At 36.5% G+C, this 20,446-nt stretch overlaps 1 protein-coding gene across 10 annotated transcripts in view; it reads left to right on the forward strand.

The window, feature by feature from the left end:
- Positions 1-683: 683 nt before the first annotated feature.
- LOC139974722 (guanine nucleotide exchange factor DBS-like) overlaps positions 684-20,446 on the forward strand; it is a 104,232-nt gene continuing 84,469 nt past the window's right edge. For 5 of the 10 annotated variants that reach the window (XM_071982081.1, XM_071982077.1, XM_071982086.1 and 2 more), the window contains exon 1: positions 19,048-19,465. In XM_071982081.1, coding sequence (XP_071838182.1) covers positions 19,354-19,465 — 112 coding nt within the window. In that variant the 5' untranslated portion in view covers positions 19,048-19,353. Of the gene's footprint in view, positions 859-9,443; positions 9,469-19,046; positions 19,466-19,663; positions 19,889-20,446 lie in introns of those variants that run through there. The other 5 variants (XM_071982079.1, XM_071982078.1, XM_071982090.1 and 2 more) reach the window with 4 other exon arrangements.

Here is a 20,446-nt window from a genome sequence, read left to right on the forward strand (position 1 = left end):
ACTTTAGTGGGTGAAGCCACCAGTGTTCAGTTACAACTGATGCTGAGTGTCACCCTGAACTCATCCATCAGGGCCCGTTATGCAGCACTGCGACTGCAGAACTTCCATAATGAGCATGATATATTTATATAGGGAAGGGACGGGATACATGTTAAACTTGTGGTGCACCAAGTATGCTTTCCATAGGTCTCATCATGATCTCTTTTCCATGTTTTAAAGTTTCTTCACCATTGTATTTGGGAAACTGACTGTGGTATAAATGATTTATGGCTCGACAAGGGCAAGAGCGAAGGAATTCAGTACGTCCACTCACTCCAATAAATGCTGGCCACTTTTCACCTGTGTCTGTTCAATAATAAGTACCAATTGCATCTTGGGGGAAACAGAAAATTACTATCTCTCTGATTTAGCAGGAAGTACACTTGCACCCTGCCTCCAATATCTTCCCCCCTCCCCCAGTTCTTTCGATGTCTCTATAAATCGCCACTCTTCGTTACTGCTCTGCACCATAGGAATACCTCGTTTACCTATAAATTTACCTTCACCATGTGGCGAGTTGCTAAAAAGAAATAGCAATAGTTCCCTGATACCATTAATTCAGACCAGTGTACACACATATGCACCCTGCACACTGATGCACCCATGACTACGGTACGCGCGCATTACGATCTAAAATATTTATCGTACTGTAACCGGGGTTAGTGATACGCTGTGTTTACCAGCAAGTTTCCACTTTTCAAGGAATAATCTAGAGGACTAACTTAGACTTAGCCTGTATCTCGAGATATATTGTAGCGGAGTTACAGGTACAATAGAAAGGTCACACATCAGGAAGACTTGTTGGAGTTTTACCCATCGGTAAGTTATTTTCAGTAACAGAAATTGGGTTGGAATAAGGTGGCCATAGTATTACAATTAGTTTAATGGTATTTTGGTAACCTGGAATTGGAATTACCCTGGTTAGGCTACGTAGACCAGGCTTTAGTGTTTCTTGAGCTTGTAAAATCAATGAAGCCTAACTTACAAGCTCATTTTGCGCATTTATCATGTTACTTGTTAGTATTCGTTTTTTTCAAAGTTTGTGAAGATGATCGGTCTGTAACATATGCCTATATACTAGGCATAGGCTGCCTGTTATTTGTTAAAAAGTAGCACTAGTACCACAGCTAAGTCCTAGGCCTATGGTATTGCTCATAATATCACCTCTAAGTTACTTTTTATTTTAGTCAAATGGTAGGTTTGAATTATAGCCTCATGTCAGGGCATCTTGGTCCGAAATGCGCCAGTTGATATTATTTCAAGTTCCAAAATTGACAACTGGTGTTGGAGGCTATAACCTGGCATATAATGTAGACTAGGGGAAGTTAGGGCCTAGGCCTAGTCTGTTTGGGCTATTGGTATCTTTTCTTCATTTGGCAGTTTAGATAAGCCTAAGCAGGTTGTGTTCCCAGAGCCTCCTTGTGCCTCTCAGTCTTTATTCCTAGACAGTGAATAACAAATATACTTATCCCTGGAATGCACAGTTTCAAACACACCCGATTGTACAACAACAAGAGGATTAAATTGAACAATGGAATGGATACAGCAGTTCAATATCACTATATAAAGATAGGTTTATCTTTGTGACACCCACAATCTTAACCCTTTACGTATGTTAGAATTGTTGTAGCTTGCAGCTTATCAGTCCTGGTGTGAGTACCATTTAAATGTGTAATGCATCATCAGCACCTTACTCATTGTGAATGTTTTATGATTTTTCTTGTTTAATAAAGAGCCATTTGTGCTCAGGTGACCTCCCCCCATCTTCCCAAATTCAGCAAGAACCTTTCCAGAATATATGATACTTACTACACAGCAATTTGTAAGTTGCAACCAACTTCATTGCATCAATGATATAGCACAATTTAACACTTCACACAATGCTGTACATAGCAGCAACTGCAGCATGTTTCCTAAATGCTAACTAACCTACCGTACGTTTCCTTTAAACATTTCAGAGTAAACAGCACAGTTGCAAACTTCCTTATTTTTGTGCAAATTTGGAGGAACTGTGCAGATCAAAGTGTTGCTATTGCTTCGAAATAAAGTTTCATTCATGAAGTACATAATGTATTGTTACAACTTTTGTGTACTAGTTTTTAGGTTCTTAATTTTTGTATGTTGTATGAAAAATTTACAATACTACATAAGGTTCTGTGTATAAGAAAATACTATCTTATCATTCTTGTGTAGCAGTTTGGTCTGGATAGCATTTTACTTTGTGATAAATGATTCCCTGCACTGTGAAACTTCATCTTCCATATTTTAAAATTAAATTAAAATTATTTTAAAATTAAAATAATTACCAGTTTTACTGTATGCCCTCCACTTCACATACTGTAACTTTTAGAGGTAATGTTTGTATACATGAATGTATGTATTTTAGATCCTCCTGCAAGCAGGAACTTGGGAAGAAGCCTCATTGGCTTATCAAAGTGCCAGCAAGCTGACCTAAGTCAGTCTCTTAGATTCATATTTATGTTTGTATACATGAATGTATGTATTTTAGATCCTCCTGCAAGCAGGAACTCGGGAAGAAGCCTCATTGGCTTATCAAAGTGCCAGCAAGCTGACCGAAGTCAGTCTCTTAGATTCATATTTAACGTCCATGATTATGAATTGTCAACAACTCTGTAACTGGACGACATACATTAATCTTGGAGTGACTCGAACTGGGGGCGTTAACCACTGAGCTAACACTCCTTAAAATTTGAGTTTTATGTTTTCAATACCAGACAATGTACAGTTTATCTGCAGGGTCATAGGCTAGAAAGAGATTGTCTTTTTGGGAAAAGGTGGAAGTATTCAGTTGCAACAAGAAAATGTTGGTTTGTACAGTAAGTTGTTCCAAGATCAGAACAATGTGTAAACTCTTGGAAGTAACTGTGATGAGAAAAAATTTGTGATGAAAGGAAACTGAACAAAGCCAACTAATCAAGTTTCACTCCTTATTTATGCCTATGTCTGCAAGTTTGGTCTTTGTGGAACTGTTGTAATAACATTGCGAGATTTTAGTAGTCGTCACTATAGTGATTTTAAAGTGAATTGTGTGTAGTCAATGATTCCAGCACCACAAGAACAGGGGCAGTACTATCATGTGTTAAAGGAAAATGCTTTCTTCATTGCTAATGCTTGCTGAAGTGCACAATTGAGTGACCGCTGACCAGTATGATTTCTAGCATATAGTGAAGGAGGCAGTGGGTAAGGGAGAGGGGGAAGGGGTGGAGGGTGGGGTGGGGGTTATGGATTGGATAATACTGATGAGCTTAAAGGGAGATCCCAATTTGACCAACTTTCTAGATAGGCAGCTACAAATGCAGAAAGACCTAAAACTACTGTGCAACATGTATAGGCCAACTACTGTATGTACAGTACGTACACTGAATGCAGTACTTAGTTATAGTGTTTGTACTTTTTATTTGTATTTGTTTACTCCTTGTTGGAGATTACTTCAGTGCCTTGATCAAACAGACAAGAGATAAGAAAACAAGAGTTATTGACAAATACTGTACTCCAATACATCATTTAGCTCACTCAGAGATCTATATGTGAAGGGAGTAGTAAGATGATTATTGTTAACCTTGAACTCTCTCTGAATTACAAAAGGAAAAAAACAACAGCCAGGAAACACTTCACAGCTTGATTTAATTGTAATTATATACATACGTACTCAATCTGGTATTAATTCCTAACAATACATTTTAGTCTATAGATGGAATTCATATTTTGTAGCACTGTTTCAATTCCCCCCCCCCCCCCCCTCAAAGATACTCAAGAAAATTGGCCTATTATCTTCTTCACAACCTACCAAATACTTTTGAGGATTACGTTTTAGTTGTAAATTGGAATGGAGACAAGCAAAGAAATTGTTGGCTATAATGATATTTGAACCAGTGACACAAGGGTTAGAAAGCCCTGTAAGATAAGATAAGATCAACTTGATTAAACCCCACAAAGGGTAATTGAATGCTTGCATTAAATAGTAAACAGCATACTACAAAAAGAAGACTATAAGATTACAAAACATTTACAACCAATCCTAAAACAATCCAATCTTAATAATTTGTGGACTTTTGAAAAACAAATCACCACTTCTTTTGTCTAAGTATTAACGTTAAGTTCTAAAACAATTCGCCTCAATAGTTCACAAAACCATTGATATGATCCATGTTCCCAGTATCATTGTACTCTTATAAACTGAGCTGTCCAGCTGGTCTTAGTTGGTAATTATTGACTACTATTGTCATATCTAGCCTGTTTTTGTGGTAGGGGAGGGGAGGGGCAATGAGGAGGGGGGGGACCAGTAAGAAGCCACAGCACCTTGCATACCGAGTTCAAGTAATGCTTTAACATGCTCAGAGGGTTGCTTTTATTGAGGGAAAAAGGAGGTGGGAATAGATGGGATGGGATTGAAAGTGAGGATTGGAGTTTGGGACAGGGTATATAAACCAACAAAAATCGGTTAGCAAAGAATGTGTATGTTGTGAAAAGTTGCTTTAAAAACAATGTTCAGTTCATATTAAAGTAAGAAATAAAATTCAAGTGAGCTAGGGACAATTCTAGTAAATATAAGTTCTATGCCACTGTATATATACAAAACCCAGATGAAATTGTAAATATAGGGGAACAAAAATTACACATCATTTAAGAGTTAATTGTTCTATATCCAAGCGGTCTGTTATAAAAACAAATAACTGTGCAAACAGAGCAGATGGGAGATTGAGAAGCTCGGGTTAGAATTGATTCCTCGGATAAACAAGTATATTAATGTACTACAGTTACATCTGTTGCCTGTGTTGATAGACTCAATCCATCAGGTTGCTCGGTTGTAAACACGTACGTCTTTAGCAATCAATAAATGTACGCATCATGTGCCAATTGATCATTGTTTAATGAAATGCTGCATAACTGCAATTTCCAACATAAAACTACTGTATATTTTGTGCAAGATATGACTGTAATGACTCTTTGGACAAGAATCAAGAATAATTATCTTTCAATACATAATGTGAATATTATATCTAGCTTTTCATTTTCCCCTTTGTGGTTGTTTGATTGGCCTGCCTCAATTAAAGGCTCAATATTACTGGCTTTAATTATGACAACATAAATTTCTGCAGAATTTTGCTGGCATTGTCAGTACATATTACTGTACAGTAAGTAGTTTTAACTGCACTAGGGATAATACTATGGTATGAAAGGCACTGTATTGAACAGAGCTCTACGACTAATTAGGTGAATTCTGGGTGAAACAATGAATCCTACGAGATGAATATCTGTGATTGACTCGCTGATATAGTTTGCCTATAATTGTGTTCTGATAATATTGTCGCTGGGTTTGTAACGTTACACAAAGGAAGTACAAGGGTACCTAGTATAAGTGTATATATATAGGAAACACTTATAGTTAGTTCCTACATACTGGTGTATTGTACTTGCCTATAGATCCATGTTGACCTTCAAAGGCCTCAAAGAAAGTCAAAAGTCTGTGCTATCAGTTTCAACAAAGGGTTTACTAAAAATCACCTTCTTTAACCAAATCTCATTGTGTAAGAACTGCAAATGATGCAAAAAAAAAATCTTTTTTCTCTCTCACATATTTAGATCCAGAAAACTTCCAACAAATCTATATATGACAGAATTAAATTCTAGCTCTGCCACTGTTAAAGCCTGTTTGAAATTTGATGTAAGTGGAGATTGGTAACTAATGGAGTAAAATAGGTTTTAACATAAATATACATTTGGACCTCAAATGTTTCATTGCATTCAATGATTCGATTATTACTTGAAACTATTAAGTCGTCCAAAGCAGATAACCACAGTATTATTTGAAACATATGTTACCTCAGTTTGTGGTATTCAATAAGCACAAATTGTCATCTATGTGCCAAATATTTATTGAGCCAAGGTTACAACTACAGTAATTTTAAGTTTCCATGGTTTCAAACATAAGTATGACACTGTATGTACATAGTGACCATTATAATAACCAGTCACAGTTGTTGGTTTACTGACAGTTTGGGGTACTCTGGGGCTCCCTGTATATGTGGTGTATAGTACTATATACACAGTTGAATAAAACCGTCCCTGAATTTATGAATATTCTTGTTGCATTGACCAATCCCGCTAGTTTATTTGGTGTACAGTATGTAGTATACATTTAAATTACTTTTGATCAGTCTTCTACGGTAGTTTAACTTATCTGAATTCGTAATGAAACGATTTGTGGTAGACTCCATGCCGTCAGCATGCAGTAAAAGAGAGATTATATGTACCAAGTGTTCGAAACTTAGGTTATCTTTGGTCAGAGTTGGTACTGTTGGTACCATGCATAGGGTTTCAAGTTACTTATTATGTAGTTGCTCTTATTCTGTATTTGAGTTAGCCATCACTTTATGATACCGTATGTTGGAGAATTATCCTTTGTAAGTACGAAATGTTTGCACAGTAAATTATAAATAAACAGCCATATTGCTTTGAAGTAGTTTTTATTAGAGTTAAAGACTTTTAACTGTTTGAACTTCATACTAGCTGTCAGTTTATGAATGGTAAGAATGTCTGGGCCTGATAACTACATATGTACAGTTCTTCGTAGTCCAGTGCAGTAGGACATATAATTCTAAATCACTCAATGTTGCTTCCGTCTAGCCTGGTATTGACAGAAATAGTCACTGTACTTTATTCAACCATAAAGTGGTCAACATTGTCTTCAAATTTTACTTTACCCTTTTGCAAACCCCCCCCCCCTTCCTCTACCTCTTCCCCTCCTCTTCTTTCCTCTGAGGAACTTTGTCTCAACTGTTTGAAAAGAAAGTTACGTTACTTCTGCTTTAAATATATTTTGCTACTCTGCTAAATTATATCTTGGAGATACAGTCAATAAATGCAACGGAGGATTAGGATCTTGTGTTCCTTCATGCACAATATGATAAAGCTGCCCTGGGACCCATCCATATTTGAGAATGTTCGGGCGTGGATCAAGGTGAACAACGTCAGAAAATAATCAGGATGACTTTGGTGTCACTGTTTTGCTTCACCTGTCTCCCGACACCCTAATTAGCACCCTCGTTAATAATAAACCCTCTGTAGTTGTTATTGTGGATTGCAGAAGCCAGCCAACTTTCCATACAGGGTAAATTACATATTTCTTAAAATATGTTTCGGATTTGTTTCCCTAGATTTTCTTTGAATGAGTTTGAAACACTGGTATTAATAGTGTGGGCTACAGACATACAGAGAGACATAATACACACATCAAGACAAGTCAATACCTGGAATTGTTTTGCAAAGTTGCTAGGAATGCTAGTTGATACTTCTGCCAATCTTTGCTCATAAATTTGAGATACCCATCTTCACATATTGGCCTGCCTCCTGGTGATTAATCATCTATATATTCGCCAATCTTGTAATCAAGCCAGAAGCACATCCCATCTCCTATGAATTTAAATCGTAACAGGACGGATCCGTCTTCCAGAGCAAAGAAAAAGAAAATCACCCAAGAGAATGCTACCTATTGTAGCTCAAAAATGCATCTCTTCATAAAATTAATTTAGATGCAGCTCTACCATAATGAACGAGAACTGCCTTCCAGCTCGGTGAGATTTTTAGAAGTGGCTGGATTTTTTTCTGCCCTGGGACGTTTGATTTATTGAGTGGTAGATTGGGTGCTTGAGATTCTCCTTTGGTCAGCAGCAAGAGGCCCTAATCTGGTGGATTACTTTAATGGTTCTATTTTAAGACATATATTGAATGTTCTATATGACAACCAGGGAAGATATCATATGGTGAATGTATTAATCAAATTGCATCCTCTCAGTAGAAGATGCAGCAGAATGTTTAGTTCTAAGGTTATGGAGATGGAGATTTGGGAGAGGAGGGACAGGAGGAGGAAAAAGGGAGAGGAGTGAAAAACTAATAGGAGGAGGGAGGAAGAAATTGAGAAACAGGGGAATGTCTCAGATAAAAGTATCAGGTGTCAACAGGAACAAGTGAAGTAGCTTGTAAAGATACACTTATCCTCATACCTATATGAAGTTAGCTTTGTCTTGTGTGAAAGTGTGAATAAAGCCTTGTTTATTACACATGCTGCATCCTAAACTTGGTCAAGAGGTTGAGGAGAGGTATGGAGCAGATTTAACAGAGTAGTAAGTAGAAGTACACTATCAGGAATGCCATTTCTACAAAGTCGGTTGTGGCTATGATTGTATTTTGATTTCATTTCCTGGATGAAACTGAACAGAAATCATACTCATGAATTACAAGCTTGATTTAACGTGGGTCTGGATTTGTAGTTATTGATAATTTTGTAAGTCAAATGAAAAATGAGCTGTTGATATTTAAAATGGTGTCTAAAGTATTGCCCAAGCAATATATGCTAGAAGGACTTCAAATTGGTCCTTTTTGTTCAAACTTATAACATTTAATTTACTCCAACCTATGAAGCATTTTAACTTAAGACAACACGTTCCATGGATCTTGTAACTTTTACCCTTAATGGTGCACAAGAATTTAGGGCTGCCAACTACTAGGAAAATCATTTTGAAAGCTTAGAGCAATTTAGTGTTCTTAAGTTGTGTGCAAGTTAATTACTTAAGCAGACATTGCCTCCCATTTTGTCATAGAAACCTGCAGTCGAACTATTTAGTACAGACAAAACACCATCAATTGCCATTTTTCACAAATGAAAAAGTAAAACAAATGTCTAGATTGATTATCCTCATTTCTGGAATTAGTTTGTCGCATTCTAGTTAGAACATGAACGAATAAGTATATTATCTGGGGTCTTATTGCTTAAGCTCGTTATAAATGAAGTTAGGTTTATTTATTGTTTAGGTTTATTGACCCAACTCGTAAAATCCAGTTTCAAAGCGTAAAATAGGTTTGGGACGCTTAAAAGACATTAGGAGCCTGCTGGTAAAAGTTGGCAACTATTCCTCTTATATATATATCACCCATTGTGAAATGGGACAGTTTAGTATCCATATAAAGGATACTGAAGTATTTATAAACACTGATAATGTGTTCAGGGTTACAGCTGTTGCAGAAATGTATACGTTACACCCGTATCTGTTTAGTGACCTCAATTTTAACTATGACCTGTTGGCCTAAAAGTGTGGGTGACAATGTGTGTTGCTCTGGCAGTATGCATGTTGACAGGTATAAACAGTGGGTGTGTACTGTGTACAGCTGTGTTGGGCACATTGCAAACGATTATCAATTTGACCTGGTGAAATTGGGGAGTTTTCACCTAGATACCAATAAGCGACAAGGTTTTTTTATTCAGTTTTTTTTTTATAGTTTCAACAACTATATTGCAGTCAAGTATTTTCAGTACATATAAATTTACAGTGTGCATACAGTGAGGTACCGGGGAGAACCCACAAGAAGATTAGCAAAGCCTACAAGCGTGGATGGATACCCACTAGAACGGTAAGTGTATACCGAATAACTTAAATTAGTAGAGTGCATATAAGAACAATAATCAAAAACAAAAGAACACTTAACACAAAACAATTAAAAACAAAACAATACAAGGGAACAAAACAGAAACTACAAAGTCGTATTAAACATAAAATACCTTGTCACAATCTTCTGGACACAAGAAAACATTTCAGTTTTACTTTGAAGGCCTGTGTAAGAGGAAGGATATCGATAATGCGTAGTGATATTAAAAGCAAGGGAATTCCAAACCTGGGGAGCTACATAACGAACATTGTGAAGGGATGACAAAATTCTGAACAACGGTGTTCTTACAAAGTTAGCGGATCGGGTTGGTAAGAATTAACTTCACTACATATATACAAGTATGCCACATTGATAACAATTGATATCGTAGATTGATAGAATATTCAGTTTTGCAAAGAGCCTGAAGGAGTGTGTTGGAGATAACTTGGTTTTTTTTTTCTACGCACCAAAACCAGTTTTGTTAGTCCTTATTTGGGTACTCGCTTATCGCCACGTAAAGACTAAAGAACTGTGTTAATTCTTATATGGCCATATGTGAGTCCCCACATAAGGAATATTGTCATTATTGGCAGTCATTATGTGGCAGTGTTAGAAACGCATGATAAGTAAAATTTTCTTGGTCATTATGTGGAAGTGCTATTAGTGCCACATAAGGACTTAAATTGTTCTTGTTCATTATGTGGAGATAACTTTGAATTCACATAATGACTAAGGTTTACATAATTTTTTTCTGCATTTTTGTTGGTTTTGGCGTTCCATAAGACATACTGTAAATTACATTTACCGGCCCTTGTCTTCACTTACGTCATAATTTGCTGTGAATTTGAGCAAAAATATAACTTTCACCTCGTTTCTTACATGATGGGCAGATCTCTGTCAGTGGGGGCGAACTGAAAGAATGTCACAAACCTATGTTAACTAGATAAATTGCAGTGCTGATACATGAGACATGTACAGTATGAGAGGAATAGGATAAGGACCCAAACCAGTAAGTTTTAATCGGGGTTGATATAATGATAAAATATAGCATAAATATACTATATCTCTGTGAAAGGCTGGAATATTGCTTAGAACTGGAAAATCTAGACAATATACAGGTTTAGATAACCCATGCTTCACTGTACTGACAGTCTCAGGAATATTTAAGACGCTGTTAATTTTTCCTCATTATATACTGGCAGACCTTTGATAATCATTCATTCTTCAGATCCTTCACCGTATGTATATCCTTCACTGGTGTCGTTGACTTTTCTTGCCTCTCACGAACCGTTCTGGTATGCAAACTCATTTGCGCAAAAATAATTGTCAATTTTTATTTTCATTCTCTGCGGATATTAATAACTCATTACTATATTCTGTTAATCTACCCTTTCAATTGAGGCTTGTCCATTACCTCCTCGGGGTGTTGAAATACCTCCCAGGACAACCAGAAACTGGGACAATTCTTCATCACCTCTCGTATTTATACTTCATAGCACATCAAAATCAGAAGTTTACACATCAAAAAGTGAAGAAATTTGATGTGTTGGTATTTGAATTGGTTGACAGCTCCTAGGGGGGATTCACTTGTCAGCTCTGAAAATTGTTTACACCAGTCGACAAATCAGTGTCAGAAATAGCTCCTCACTTGCTTAAATATAGTGAAAAGGATTCCAGACGGAGAGCTAAATTGTCTAATACAACCAAAGGCAGGTCAGATTCTTGTGCCTTTCATAGTTTTGTCTTCACTCTTCATAGAAATTACTCAAGGTGATTTCTTTGTAACAGTCTCGCCAACAATTATTATTGCAAACAGAATGTTTTAAAGGCTTCAAAAGTTATTGCAAACAGAATGTTTTCAAAACTACCAAAATGATTGCAAACAGAATGTTTTAAAAACTACAAAAAAAAAAGAAAGAAAAATGCCTGTGAGTGTGAGTGTGTTTTACGTTCTTGGGACCCTCGTTGCTATATTAGCATACAGTATCTATTAGCAAGTTTTGCATCACTGTATATAAAGTTAAGATTTTTGAACTATATGTATGCTGATAGAATTATTCTGTGCAAGTGTTTAGTTTTCCATAGCCTAACCAGACCAGACATGCAGATTAATATATTGACTATATCTGAACAGTGCAGCAATTGAGTGCCTATATACAAAATTAACTGTTCATTTTCTACAAAGAAGTTATACATTTTTCATCTGTTACGTGCCTTATCACCGAAAGATGGCATTCAATTCTCAAGCTCCCATCGTCAACTGAAAGAGAGCTATAGGCATATTGACAGTATAAGCGATCGTGTCTTTTTCTGTTATGAGGTAAATGCATCTATACGTGCATCTCCAGTGTTTTATTAGGCCTCTCGAAATAAAGAAAATGAAAAAGGAAGTGCTATGGCAGTTACAGCTATACCTAAAGGTTTATGATCATTTACATAATGAACAAAATCAAAATATGTCGAGATTTTAATTAGAGAGAAATGCCACTTTATTCCAAATTTGGATGGCTGAGTCATCTGTTTATGTAGGCTGACATTGTCTGAATTATAGCATAGCACCTGCCAGTGTACAGACTGAATGGATGTACTGTTTATGGTGTAAATATCTCATATAGGCTAACATACTACACTGTTCGTTCGTCATGTTTGTTACCATGGTAATGGGTGAAACCATGTCAGGTGGCATAAAAAGAAATATGGACTTTGACTTTAAAAAATGACAGCATGTCATATCTTTCAGATAATTTAGTTATTAAGTTTCATAAATTTATAAATTGAATGGGTTGGTGTGATTGATATGTATGTTTTATAGGAATTACCATGGCAACCAACTACTATGTAGTTGTAGCTCCTTCTGTTAAATAGTGGTAAGCAGTAATATTACTGAAAGTGGGTCTCTTCAAAACTCACTTTTCATTATTAATTTGAACTAATTAATAATTTTTATGTTTTTAAGGTATTGATACAGGAATGTGACAAGTGAAAAAAAATATGTCAGTGTAATTTACAGTACTATGGGATTATGAGTTTATAAAAGGAGAACAGGAAGTGGGTCAAAACCCTGTTGTAGGGGTCATCGGGTTGTAGCAGAAACCTTTTATTGGAGCAGGTACAGTACTACAGTTGTTCCTAAATTACCAAACTTGTAAAGTTGTGGTTTTCAACTTTAAAATGCAAATAATACTCTTTTTAGTACTTTTTAGTACTTTAGTACTATTTACTGGACAGATAAGGATTAATTTATTGAAGTACTGTACAGAAAAGCTAGGCTAGGAAGTCAATGGCTGGCAAAACCTTAGTGATACTGTATGTCAACTACTACAAGAGTAGGTTATGTATAATTCAATACCATTTAAAGTTTTTGAGAGTTTGTCCTTTAAATTTCAGACTTGCAATGATCAAAATAGCCAAACCATGATCCTATGGAGTACCAAAAAATAGTTTGTTGGAGCAGTTTGTTCGGAGCAGCTTGTTCGGAGCATCTTGTTCGGAGCAGTTTGTTGGGAGAAATTATACTCAGTTTGAGACTGTTCAAAAAGCCAAATTGACCCACAAATGTTGTGTTTCTTGAAGTTTTAATTCTCTACAGTACTAGTACTACCTCCACTAATACATTTTTGCTTAAATACAGGCATTTCTTTTTTCAAAAAGGGGAACTTTACTTTCCCAGAAGATGAAAACCACAGTATTAAATTAATGTAGGTACAGTACTTAAGCTACTAAAGCATGCTCAGGTCGCAGCGCAGTTGAATTTCGTAACGCCAGTGATGTCACATAAGATCACATAATCTAGACCATCATTTTTCGAGCACTGTGTGTGACTATCTTATTTTGAATGATTTTCACATAACTTGTGTTTGTTTTTGTGTAGTCTTTTTTACTTTTTGCTACAAAGTGTAAAACCTATTTACAGTTTATCAATGTGTCCTTGTTCTTCACGTCTGCTTATAAGGAATGGTAATACCACAAATAACAAATGACTTTGACAATTTTCGCAGGAACAGTGTTGTTTTGATTTCATCACTTTAACTAGTACCAAAACCATCGTCAGGAAACTCAATCTCAAAATTGCTTCCTTTATGATACAGTTATACACGTCATCTGATTTTTATGCATGCACAGTCATTTGACTTGATTTGATTTGAGGGACAGTATATCACATCACTGAATATGCTCTAAAACAGTTGCATATTTGTTCTTAAATTCATTTGTGAGACTGCAGATCTAAATGCATTTTTCTGTTAATGAATCAACATGTTGCTTCATAGAGGGGGGGGGGGGGGGAAACAGATGGAAGAATTTATAAGCACATTATATAGTTAATGGTTATTAAAATAAGAACAAGCTACCAATTTTCTCTTAACATGAGATTGTGGTGGATTACAGTAACAAGTAATTTACTTCGCTTCTGAGATGGGAAGTCATTGGCTGGAGGGTCCGGCCGTAGCGCGCGCACAATGTTAAAAAGGTTACCAGTTCACTCTAGACATGGTAGAATGAGAGTGCTGAGGTTGTGAGGAGACAGGTAAGCTCATCACTAGTTAATATCCAAACCCGGTCAAGTTTTGGGATTTTCCTTTGCATTTTAGACTTTTTAGTAACATTTGGATCACATGCAATACAAGTGGGAAAGTTTGAACTTTTTAATTTTTGTGGTTATACACAGGTACACATATTAAACCACTGTCTGTGAAAGATAAAGCATTAGTTGAGTGGGGCCTATGGAGAAAGTCTAGGTGTTCTTTGGGACAGCTAACAATTTTCATAAACATCACACCTTGTTGAACGCAAAATGGCTTCACATTATACAATTTAACAAGACTTTGAGAGGAGTCCAGTAAGATTTAAAATATTGAATGGTTTTGACTGAGCACCTGTACTGATGATAAAATTAAAATGGCCATCCGTACAGTTTGCAAAGTTTAGTGGCGAATAAAATTGCTCTTTGAAGCAATTTCCTTGCGTTTCTGACTCTGTAACTTATAACTCAGCTGTGGATAGAGGTGGGGGGAGGGAAGAAACATAAGAGGGGTTGCGAGGGACGGAAAGGGGCAGAAGTGACGACAGTGAAATGGCTTTTGAAGTTTGTACATGAAACACCTCAGGCTCATATGATCAGCCTTGTGATGGAGTACACTGCTTTCTTGATAGGACCCTATACAGCCTTATACTGTAGGTTCTTTGGATAACAATACACTACAAAATGATAACAAAAAAAAAATAACAATTACAGCTGTTACCTTTGTCTGGTGAAAATTATTTTTACACTTGGTTATTCAAACAAATCAAGTCACCTAAATTGGGAGGGATGGTTCATTGACAGAGGTCACCACAAAAGGAACAAAAGAAAGTGACCACCTACGTATTCTTCCAACTGACCATTTTCCGAACAGTTGTCATTTTAGAAGGCAATCTTGAAGGAGAAAATAATAATTTGCCAGAGTCCTGTATAATATTTGGTGGGTTTTTAGAGAGATCTCTTTTAAGTTCTTGATATCTTGGAGAGAGTAACCCATCATCACTCTAGCTTCAGCTTCTTGGATAGTGTTGGTCTTCATATAAATGTCAGTGTAAATTGAAAGGAGGTGTCATATATACCTCCATGAGTCTCAAGCTGCCCAGCTGCATGACAGGAAATATAGGGTGTGCTTGAAGCTGTTAAATGAAGAATTTTTCACTTCAGGGGTTCCAATGAGAATTTTCACTTCAATCGAAATTGTTTGCAATTTGTTTGAAATTGTGAGTAATTATTAATAATCATGTAACAGGAACATGTTTATTTGTGTTATTTATTCTGTAGTCTGTTGGATCCATATCATGAGCAACATTCTATAATGTTAGAATGTATATTACTCATCCCTTACCTGTCTTCACGCTACATATGTTTGTATTTACATGTTTGTATATATATTTGTATGTTTGTTTTCAAAACTTGAAATTGGCTCTACAGTTTGTATTAAGTAGTATCGGTAAGTATTTGCCAATATAGAGACATCTGATCAGTCAGTCATTTTCAAAGTCATGGTCTCTTTGCTTACATTGCGTATGCCTTAGGTAAAGCGATATGTAAACGTTTCAGTAGTTCTTGAGTTTCAGGTGAACCTTTGGTATTTCACAACCAAATTCTGACTAACGTTTTAGAGGATCACATACCTGTAAGGTGTCAAGACAGAGGGTAAACACCATTCCAAGGCCAAACTTGAAACTTCCTTTCTTTTTTTCATTTCTGTTACACTTGACCTAACCAGAAATTGACTGATATGTATAACAATGACCTTGCTGGTGGTTGAATGACATATACTACTACTGTGCCTTGATTACTGTGAGAAAGCTTGTTGTGGTGATTATCAGACAATAGTGTAAAACTGTATGGAAAGACAGTTATAATGAGCCAGTGTGTGATATCATACTTGTTGTGGTAATGTTTAAATATTACAGTGTAGATGATAGATGGATACTTCGAGGGTCTGGGCTGTGGGAGGAAATTTAACAGGGAATGGATGTGCAGTGACAAAAGGATCGACAGCATTTGTACAGGCAAATATAATAAACCAGTGTGTGACATTACTTATTGTGTGGTCACACCTAAATACTATCTAGAGTATAGATAGAGGGGAAAGTTAGGAGTGTGGGATTGAGGTGCAAAAGCAGGAGGGATGTAGATTTTACAGGGGGAGGTGTGCAATGGGGGGGCAGGGGGGTAATCAGTACGGTCTCCTACATAGGATCTCCCATATCCCAGAAGTATTAAGATTCATTAATCAGGCCTTGACAACAGTTATGTCCCCGGGCCACTATTTTGAAGTCATCAGTGTTCCTTAAAGTATATTTTGAAAATGAGACTACATTTTCTCATACTTCCATAGGCTTTCAAATTCACCACAAACTTGGGATTTTATCCCCTTGCTGACCACCCCCCCTCCCCCCTGCTAACCACCCCTCTTCTCGGTCCTGGTCATTACTTCCCTTTTCTTAAACATATCCTTTTTAACATTGTGGTCCTGTGTTGTCATTATGGGACATTAATTTATTTCTACATTTGATATATAGAACTTGCAGGATTATTAGAACTTTACTATGCATGAGTTCCAGGCATTTCTGAATAATTGCTGGTCGCCATAGAGCCTGCAAGGGTACAAGCAGCTCGGATTACAGCACCAGCATTATTAATCAAAATGTCTGCAGGTTTTTAAATATCAAACTGACTGAAAATTGATATGCACTACATACGCTAACTTTCTCTTGAACTGTTTTGAATTTTTCAGCAAACAGCTGGTTGCAGTATACAGTGTCATGTTATGAATATTCAAGTCTGTTCAAAGCTTATCACATGGTATCGTATACTGAGTGTTTTGCTTTAGGAAGAAATCATTACGTAATTATGCAAATTGTCTTCAAAAAGTCATGTTTGCTATACATGTATACTATACTGTAAACTTATGTTCCACCAAATTGTGGAATAGGGTAATAAAATTAAGACTCTTAGCAGAGAAAAAAAATAGAGACCTATGTTTGGATGTGTGATGGAAAGTTATATTGTTCTGAGCACTGTATATGCAGAGTTTAATGGTCTCTGATCTTGAGTACTTTAACGTCATCTGAAATATTTTGGGGCTCTATTTGTTTGACTTTCTACATTTAGACCAAGTATAGATAGCTAGTTTTTCTAGACTTGAGTATTTTAATTTTAATTTTTTTATTATTATTTTTTTTAAATTGGAATTTCAGTTGGTAGGCAAAATTTAAGGGAAGATTCATTTTAATAATTGGATATTTATTAATATTTTTGATGATTTAGCAACAGTGAGGTACGAAGTGTATCTCTCTATGAGATACTGCGGCACTGTTTGGGATCGGCCCTATTGTAACTTATGAAAGCATTTTGAAAGGTTTTTTGATTAAGCCCTTCCCTCACAAGGGACTCATTTATAATTAGGGGTCTTCCTCTGTGGACAGCTACGGCATTGTTTTTAATTACCATAGGCAGAGTCTGCGTCATCAGCTGACATACTAGTAATCCATTGCAAAACTGTCATAAAAGCTGTTCCATATTACAATCGACTCCATCATGCATTGAAATGGAAAGCTTACAAGCCCACACTGTACATGTATGTATGTACATGTACTTGACAAGCTTCAATTAATAACGACAACTTGCATCTAAGTCATATCGTTACAAGTGCAGCACGAGTCTCCATGAACATGCAGGCTCAATTTCATGTTTCATGATAGAAGAGATCTCTTTCAACACATTCACTGGGATGGACGGTGAGATTGTGCTGTAGATGGATTTCATATTCTCTCCATCTTAGGAATGCCTTCGATAATCAGTATGTAGGAATCTTACATGACTCAGAGGCCAGGTTGTACTGTTTATGGAATTGGTTCCTTCTCGGTGATCTGGTTTTATTCAGTTTAATAGGACTCGAGCTTGAGGATACACATATGTATATAAACAGGATTTGTCCAGCTAGACTAAACTTACTCGTGTGTGAAGACCTGGAACAAATTCGGCAGAGTTTGTTGTATATAGTGTCCCTGGTAGATCTCAGTTTCCCCTGAGTCATCATCCTCTGTGGAGAGAGGACCATCGTTGCCAAGGTGATATTGTCCTTTGTGACAGGCACATCGAGATTACATCAGTTTTAATATTTTCATTATGGGATTACGATTGGGAGAGTATTTGTGAATGGAGTAGTATTCAAGCAAGATAATTATCAAAGTCATATTCATCATCACTTACTTGTCTCCACACGATTACTGCACTCTATGATGCTGGACTGATGCTATGCATTGGATAAGTCACAGTAACTACCAATACTTCTATCAGCTGCTCTCCCCTACACAGCAGTCCTTTATATTGCTGGGCGTGTTTATTTCATTGGTTGTCACCTCTGCAAAATGTTATTGTAACTTTTAAAGAGGAATATTTAGCTGAGGAAACGATCCATTTTCTTTGCTGGAATATATTAGGCGTAATTAATGCTTCAGAGCCCGTCTTGTTTGGTTCAAGAGGAAGTACTGAAGAAAAACTCAGGAAAACTTGAAATCAATTCAAATAAATCTGATTTTTTTAAAATAATTTGAATGGGATTATTGAATTCGAAATATCTGATTTATTCATAGAATATAGTTAGACCTGATGTAACACTATAAATTTGGATTAAATGAATGTAATATATATTTATTTGGATGTTCCCTGCATTGCATAATCTGATGCAAACCTCCCCCTGTAGTCTGCGTTACAAACTCTAACATACTGCAGTTCCAATACTTTGAATATACCAGCTATTTCAGATGGACATCTCGTCTTTGAAATGTTTAAAAGTGGAACATTATAATCTCAAGGTCATAAATCAAAGATGATATTTGTGAATTTTAATAAAATTCAAATCAACTCGATATTAATACAACCCAACAGTGTTTGGACTTGTGACCTTTTGAAAAGTTTAACGGTTGATTTTAATAACAAGTCAAGGTTAATTACTGTACAGAACCGACAGTACACCAAAGTATTTAAGTGACTGTTGCTGGTCTCTGCTGTACAGCATATATATCGTTCAAAAAGGACACTGTGTGTGTTCCTGGCGACAGTTTCTGCTACCGAGAATCCATGTCGATTGTCTTGTACATTTGCATGCTCCGCTCTGCATGCACCGAGACTCGAACCGCAGTGTTAACAATCTACTCATACAGCAGGATGAAGTCTCAGTCATGTTCCTAGAATTTTGTGAGACAGACCTCTTAAAGTAAAACTTGAAAAGAAATATTCTGCCTGGTCATGAATCCCTCAGTTGGATAGTTTGAACTTGATCCGATATAGCTTCCTGACTCGGAAGTTAAAAGGAAGGACATAACTATTGCGTGACTATGGCTTCGGTCGCTGTATGGTTGGTAGAAGCTCTGCAAGATTTGAGTAGTTATTATTTCATCGTCGTCAGCTCGCCAGATTGTCTTCCTCACGGTCAATGTTCATCTCTCTGTAAGTACGAGTGCTTTCATGTATTATTCATCATCCTGTCTCTCTCTCTCTCTCTCTCCTCGGGTAATTTATGCACTCGAAGAGTGACGCAAATGCCTTTCAAGCAATTATGCTTGTTCGGGAAGAAACTGACAGTGTGATGCGGCATTGCCATCCGTGGTTATATTACTGTACAAGTCCTGTATCTGATTATTCACTGCATTGCATATTAAGCCTCGATTTCTGTATCAGGCTATGTGCATCTGTGAGAGTATTCCTCCCTAGCTGGTTAGCTCTGATCCATCAAGTGATATACGTTTTTCTTCGGTAAAAAGGGAGAATCGGGCAAAAAAATGACAAATTATTCCATCTTACAATTTTTGGCGTGCGGATACAATCCTGCATTTGACGATTCTCACGTTTCCGGTTTCGGAATGTGTTCAGGTGAGTCGAAGATGTTAACACCGTCTGTGATTACATCTAGAGCTGCTGAAGCCAGCTGTGAGAGGTGTTGTAACTTTTGGATAATTAAAAGATGGGTTTTTGTGTAATCTTACGCAGTTAGAGTAACAGGCTTCTATTTTTCATCCAATTTAAATTATGTTTCTGTACTGCAGCTTTGAGGGAGTGTCTATATAGAATGAATGTCAAGGATAGGAATCTTTTAAGGAAATTGACTGTACAATGTTTGAGATATTCATGTATCCTAGCCAGTTATCTCTGTATTAGAAGCATCAAAAACATAATGTAATCTTTGTTACATAGTTAATACTTTATCATGATATTTGGTGATTTAGACTGCTGTACTGGTGGTACAATTAATGGACTAACTTTATATAAATGGAAAACAATTGGGCTGATCAGATAGATGATGTGCTGAAGAATATATGTCCATGTCTGCAAGGATATGCCCTGTCCCAAAGGGATATGCCCATATCTGGAAGAGATGTGTCTATATCATGAAGGGATATGTCCATGTATGGTGGATAGGTCTTAAAGGAT

This window comes from Apostichopus japonicus, chromosome 10, assembly GCF_037975245.1.
Source record: "Apostichopus japonicus isolate 1M-3 chromosome 10, ASM3797524v1, whole genome shotgun sequence".
Lineage (NCBI taxonomy): Eukaryota > Metazoa > Echinodermata > Holothuroidea > Aspidochirotida > Stichopodidae > Apostichopus > Apostichopus japonicus.